The following is a 6,698-nucleotide window of genomic DNA, read 5'->3' as shown; positions in this document are numbered from 1 at the left end:
CTGAGGGGCGTGGACCTATTTTCGCTCGTGTCGTGACAGTGCACATACGGCTGGGCGTCCTCACAAGTTCCAACATCTTCAGGTGAATAAATTAGTATTTATCTTTACAATTAGTACTGTGAGCTAGTGATGGGATGAACAGCACTGGTGCGTCAACACTGTGCCGAGCACACAAGAGTGAAACCCCATATTGGTGCGTGTATCGCTTTAAGAAAAAAAAAAAATCACGTGACCGATACAGGAACTGTCGTTCGGCTGTGCCGAAAAAAGCTATATCGACATGTTGCGGATTTGTTGGGAGTTTTGCTGGATTTTTGCTTGCCCTCACCTTGTTCCACTGATTTCATGGATCGTTCAGAGACGTTTCCCCAGTCTCGAATAATTTTGATCTTTTGACGCCAAATAAGATGTTTGTACTCCTTTATAATACTGGAAGAATAACCAGAAAACATATCCACACCTTTATCAACTCGCACTGAAATTTTTATGCTCACCATCTTCATCTGTTCCCTGTGAAAGTTTTTTTTTTTTTTTCTAAGGCAGGGGAACTGGTAAGAGAAATCGCCTTGGCGCAGACACTTCATAAACCTTTGTTCAATAAAAATGCATAAATGAATCTTTGTCTTTTATTTCGTATGCTTTAACACTTGTTAACAAATTTCCATACAAAAGTTACAAATTTTAACTCTGAATTTTATTACAAATTTGCTATATTTTACAAACCAACTCAGTTTAGCATTTACACAAACAAGGTTTTAAGCAAATTTTAAACTCTTCTCAGAAGAGCTTAATTTGACACAAAGCATATGAAATTATGCAATGATATTTTAAGTAGACTGGCGATTAACTATTTCACAGGCTGATGTTGCATTTGCAGCACGTTAGCTTTTCCATCTTATTTTCATATTATTTACCTGCAATGATTTTATAACTACTGCAGGGGTCACTATTGAGCGACCAACACTGTCAATACAGTGTCGACAGTTTGTGTAGTGTCAATACACTCCTTGAAGTATCATCATCCCATCACTACTGTGAGCATGACATATTTTAAAGTATTTACAAAGAAGAAGAAACATGTCTGTTTAGAAAGAGATACTTTTATTGAATTTTTACAGGAGAAAACATCACTCCTTCAGAGGACACACTTAATCCTCCTCCTCATCATCCGCTCCTCCTGCTCCACCCTGACCCTTCTTGGCGTTCTTTCTCTTGACGCGACCTGGGCGGCCACCACCATACGGAGACCTCAGAGAGAAGTCGATGTGCTTCTGGCTGTCCAGACGAACCACAAAGGACGGGATATTCACCACTTGCTTGCGAACCCTATAAGATAGCGATAGAAGGCTGCTTCAGGAAATTGATTTACATAGTCTACTTTGTGTCTTCATTTTGAGACTCAAAGGAAAATTTAACTAAGCCTGAACAATTGATACAGCTTCCTATGGTGTCCATAAAATATCTTTATGCACCAACACAAGTGTACTAATTAAACAAAAATATATGCCTCCAGTGGTTAATTTGCAGCTTGTAGCCAAGCCAGCCAGCCAGCTGACAGGTATCACCTTAAGGAGCATTCTGCAATTCAACATTCTAAATGTATTTGTTCTTGTGCAATATCAAAACATTTTTCCCCTTCTGCACATGGACATAGGCCATATTGGAATTACAGTACTCCACAGGTCTTTAAAAAAAATTGGGCAAAGCCAATGCACAATTAAGTGGCAGCACAATTTCAAAAGTAGATCATAAGTGCTCAAATTTCACTGAGTTTTTACCAAAGACTTTTTTTGGTGCAATTCAGAGAAAATAAACCCAGACCCCAACCTATTTAAGAAAATTTGATTTTGAAGTTTGTTAAGCTGCTGACACATCATCTTAAAGCCTCACCAATTCAAGTGCACAATGCACCTCTGGAAGTGGCAACCAGTTTTGGCAGCACAAAAACCTAATACTGGGTCAAACAGCAAACCCTTGCATGACCTTATCCTCATTAGCCTGCAGAAGATGGGTGAGTTAACTCAGTTTAAATCAGGCCTCATTGACGAGGAATTCTTAACACCACAGCGAATCTGAATATGTACTTTTAATCATTGGCCTGAGTATTTGGTAAGAGTTGGGAATACTACAACTGCCTTAAGCGCAAACCCCAAAATCTTACCTGGCAGCAACACCACGATATGGGCAGAATCCAAGCCCTCAGTGGCGGGATTGGCTCTGGGCATTATCGGACAAGGTATACGGTTTTCAAACCGAATTGACCTTGTTGAAATGTTTAACTGATCTCAGCAGAGATGTTACAAGTCGGTACTCTTCTGATGGAAGAGGAAGGCAGTGACCCATTAATCCTTAGGTTTATGAACCTAACATTTTATATTCAAGTTTAAGAAGAATCTTACCGAATGTGCCTCTGGCGGATCAGGACACGGGCATGGTGGATACTTTTGGCAAGTCCAAGTTTAAAGACCTGTGTTTGCAACCTTCTCTCCAAGAAATCCTCAACTTTCAGGCCAAGGATGTAATCCAGCTTCATTTTTCCTTCATCCAGCACACCAATCCTCACAAGACGCCTCAGCAAAGCATTACCTGTAAAACCACACAAAGCCATTTACATACAATTGTTAACTATCAATAAGAAGGCACACTGGTGTGCCAATCATCATACTGTCGGTAATTCATATCACAGCATTCAGCTGGTTTAATTTTTGGCTGATCACTTTGATAGTATTTACAGAGAGGGTCTCTTGGTAATTCCCAATTGTTCTCAAATTCAAACTTGTCCTTATTTGAGCTGTGTAGTTCAAACTTGGTGATCTTGTTTAAGTAATCATGTGCACAATGACTGACATGAACACTCAAATCAAGATTTAGTCTTTACACAGAATTATGTCTGTTCAGTGAGTCTAATATCATTGGCCTCATTGACGAGGAATTCATAACACCACAGAATTGTCTGTTAACTAATTAAATCATTGGCCAATACATCAATTACTGCCCTAAACTGACCCGCTATTGTATACCTTCAAAGAGACGCTTGGGGTCCTTCTCATCCAGAGTGAGCAGCTCTCTGGCAGCTTTACGAATCTTGGCCAGGGTGAATTTCACTCTCCACACCTCACGCTTGTTTCTCAGTCCATACTCGCCTTAAAAGAGAAAAAGGACAAAAATCAATCACAGCAATTTTAAGTCCAATATAAACATAGCTCATGCCTTTTATTACATGCAGGGGCACACTAACACCAAACCACTGTCACACTGAGTTTGATTGGTGCATACCAATAAGTTTTAACTCCTGGTCGAGACGAGACTTCTCAAAGGGGCGGCGGGGGGTGACGTACGTCTTCCGACAAACCCAACTCCTGGCAACGGGCATGGCGGCTTAGAAGTGCCTGCAATATCAAATAATGTTTCGGAAATCAATGAAAAAAAAAAAGTCATAGCACATTAAGATTCTGTCTCATCCATAGTAAGAAGAATCCATCCCAACCAACACAAATGTTCCACTTCACATTCATTCAAAAACTCAGAGCAGTTACAGTGTTGACTATTTCACTGGTCTCAGCTTGACCACCATCAGATGCATATTTTGGCAACATATTTCTTATAAACTGAAGCTTCAGAAGTGGAATGACTTTCAAAGTGAATATGGTACTGCTGACAATGCCTTGAGGTTTCATTCTGCAGTAATTTTTTATTAGCAGAATCAACATCACCGTTCTTGCATTTCTGGTCACAAAATAAAAAACATGTCTGCAGTTTATCCAGTAATATTAAGTTTACAAAATGAATGTTAAGGCAATCACAATAATAGCTAAAATCATTTCTAGACTTGTTAAAAAGTAAACTGCACTGAAGTGTCACCCCAGCCTACACACAGTATTAGATCTACATTGTAGACTAGTCTTAGATTTCACAAGAAATATAAAACTTCATGCACACATTGCTCTTGTGATGTCAGGATACCTTGTAAATACAGAATAGCCAACCCCGACATCGGGGTGAATGTGAGGCATAATTGTAAAGCGCTTTGAGCGTCTGATGCATATGGAAAAGCGCTATATAAATGCAGTCCATTTTACCATTTACCAACCCACCTATAATACCTTTTTTTTTCAAAATCTCTTGAACTGAATAAAATAAAATCGTGGGCCATAGGTTGCATTTGTTTGAGGCTTAAAAAAAAAAAAAAGGAAAAAAGGCACAGACTCCGGCTACGGCAGGGGTGGCCAAGTTTGGTCCTCAAGAGCCACCTTCCTGACACTCTTAGTTGTCTCCCTGCTCCAACACACCTGAATCCAATGAAAGGCTCATTAAAAGTCTGCTAACGAATCTTTCATTGGATTCAGGTGTGTTGGAGCAGGGAGACAACTAAGAGTGTCAGGAAGGTGGCTCTCGAGGACAGAACTTGGCCACCCCTGGGCTACGGAAAGCAACACTGTCCGTAGCCGGCAATCAATTCACCCTATTGAGGTTTCAAATCTTGCAAGATCTCAGAGAGGTGGCTGTCACTGCAAGATGTGCATATAATATATATGCACACACACAGCATTATATACATATTATAATGTTTTGATTTTATTCGGCAATAGAATGATGTAAGAATACATAAAAATACTGCAGAGGATAACAAGAAAGCTTCCAATACGGATGCTTATTTACACTGTGGTCCAATAATGGTTTAATGGCTACAGAATCAATCACTAAAAAAAAAGGTGCCAATATCACACATTATTAGTGTAACATTAATAGTGCTAGCACTATAGTACAATTTCCCCTCCCCAAAAACCACATCGAATTGCCAAGTACACCTATAAGGTGAACAATTAGTTTTTTTTATATTTTAGCGTATTACTCTGATTACATGTAAAGTAGTTACACATGTGGCTTTTGAATCCTAAAGTGCTCCTGTCTTCGTCTCCTTAATCTTTCCTCAATCTGTTCACGCCACTACAAACATTTCACGTTTTTGTAGTAACGGTTATTTATCTCATGATATCCGGCAACACTGCGCGAGTAGTTGTTACTCTTGCATTCTGAAATTCAAGCGTTCGGTTAGTCACTGAAAGATTAAAATGACAGTCTAATGTAAATCCTAAGACAATAAAATGGACGGAACGGCTGTGGAATACATTCGAAATGTGAGTTAAATCATGTGAAATGTAAATTTTTATTATTTCTTCCAATGATTCCGAGGCCGCGCAAGCCCCGCGTGGCTCACAGTGACAAGCTAGTATTAGCTTAGCCGACTTAGCACTGCCCCACCACTGACACATCAGTGTACTTTAAAACGCAGCTCATTCTTACAAAGACTTTATTCCCTTCACTTCCCGTGCACTTTTGCAAATTTGAAAACCCTCAGACTGAGTTTATGTACGGAAGTGCCACGCCACGAAATTAGTGAGCATACCTGCCTCTCTCAGGCTCACGCAGAAAAGAGGAAGTTGAATGCCGCTCTCGTGAATTTATACGGCTCAGAAACGCACTACATATCCCAACCTGCCTTTCGTCGCTTAGGCGGAAGTGATGTCGCACTCGGTTATGTCGTGGTTGTAAACGGAAACTGGCTCAGTTTTGAAAAACATTATTTATTATACACTCAAAGTGCTGACTTTCATCATAAATTTCAGCAAGTATTTATTCTGAAAATGCCTATGCTCGTACGGTGTGTACCTCTGTTTTCGAATATTTTAGATGATTTTGTAATTATACTTTTCAGTGTCAAACTGACATGCCATATAATATTTTATCATATACCTATAAATGATACGCCAATATGACTGGATAAAACACTAAAGAATAAATAGCAATACACCCTTGTGATATTTTTCGTGGACCGATAATATTTTTCATACCACACGAGTGAAACCCACAAAATGAATGTCGCCTTTGTAATCAGCCAAGCCATACATATGTTGGGACGTCACCACACATGATGGCTTTTTACACCCTTCAGAAAACCATACAACATTTATCATTTATAGGTATATGATAAAATCGTTATCAAGTTGTTCACCAATGAATATGGCTTTTTACACCCTGAAGAAAACACCCTGAGGCCGTTGGCTGAAGGGTGTATATGTTTTATATGCATATATCCAAATGGTGAACAGTCTAGGAATTACAGCACTTCTTTGTTTGTGGGCCAAGATTTTAAAGCGCCTAACTGGACAGATTAAGACCTTATATTATTGTTTCTCTGCATCTTTTTCTCATATTCCCTTGGGGTCAGTGTGCTCCGATGTTGAGCAGTTTTGGGGTTCATTGTTTTGCCCAAAGACACATTAACAGAAGGAGTGAGTTTGAAATCTGGAAACTACATCGCCAGAGGCTGGGTTTCCTGACAGAAGTCTGTCACTACTTTGCGTTTCCTTTCAGCCCTTTTGTCTCCACTGCATTTACCTTCAATAATGTCTATATTGTCGATCTGCACTGTGAAGCCATTTAGCAGTATTTGGCTGAAGGTGAGCAAATAATACAGGTCTTTACATTTCAGAATTAATCTGCTGTTGTTGTCATCAGCAGTCATATCATGAATAAATAAAAGAGAGCCAGTCCCATTGGCAGCCAAACTTGCTGACGCCAGAACAATATCTATGCTTCACAGCTGAGATGGTTTATCTTGGCTCATAATGGTTTATCTTGGCCCATCCCATATTTTGGGAACAAGTTTATCTGGCCATAAATTAGAGTTCCAGAAC

The 6,698-nt window shown here is 39.6% G+C and overlaps 1 protein-coding gene across 1 annotated transcript; it reads right to left on the bottom strand.

The window, feature by feature from the left end:
- Positions 1–1,082: 1,082 nt before the first annotated feature.
- Positions 1,083–5,435, bottom strand: rps9 (ribosomal protein S9). Its single transcript, XM_034174648.1, has 5 exons — positions 5,408–5,435; positions 3,277–3,389; positions 3,021–3,143; positions 2,400–2,586; positions 1,083–1,326 (listed from the first exon to the last, which is right to left on the bottom strand). The coding sequence occupies exons 2-5, from the start codon at positions 3,371–3,373 to the stop codon at positions 1,149–1,151; spliced, it is 585 nt and encodes a 194-aa protein (XP_034030539.1). The 5' UTR covers positions 3,374–3,389; positions 5,408–5,435; the 3' UTR covers positions 1,083–1,148.
- Between the last annotated feature and the right edge of the window lie 1,263 nt (positions 5,436–6,698).

The sequence above is a fragment of the Thalassophryne amazonica genome, chromosome 7, assembly GCF_902500255.1.
Source record: "Thalassophryne amazonica chromosome 7, fThaAma1.1, whole genome shotgun sequence".
NCBI classification, from domain to species: Eukaryota; Metazoa; Chordata; class Actinopteri; order Batrachoidiformes; family Batrachoididae; genus Thalassophryne; species Thalassophryne amazonica.
This window is presented reverse-complemented; position numbering and strand designations above follow the sequence as displayed.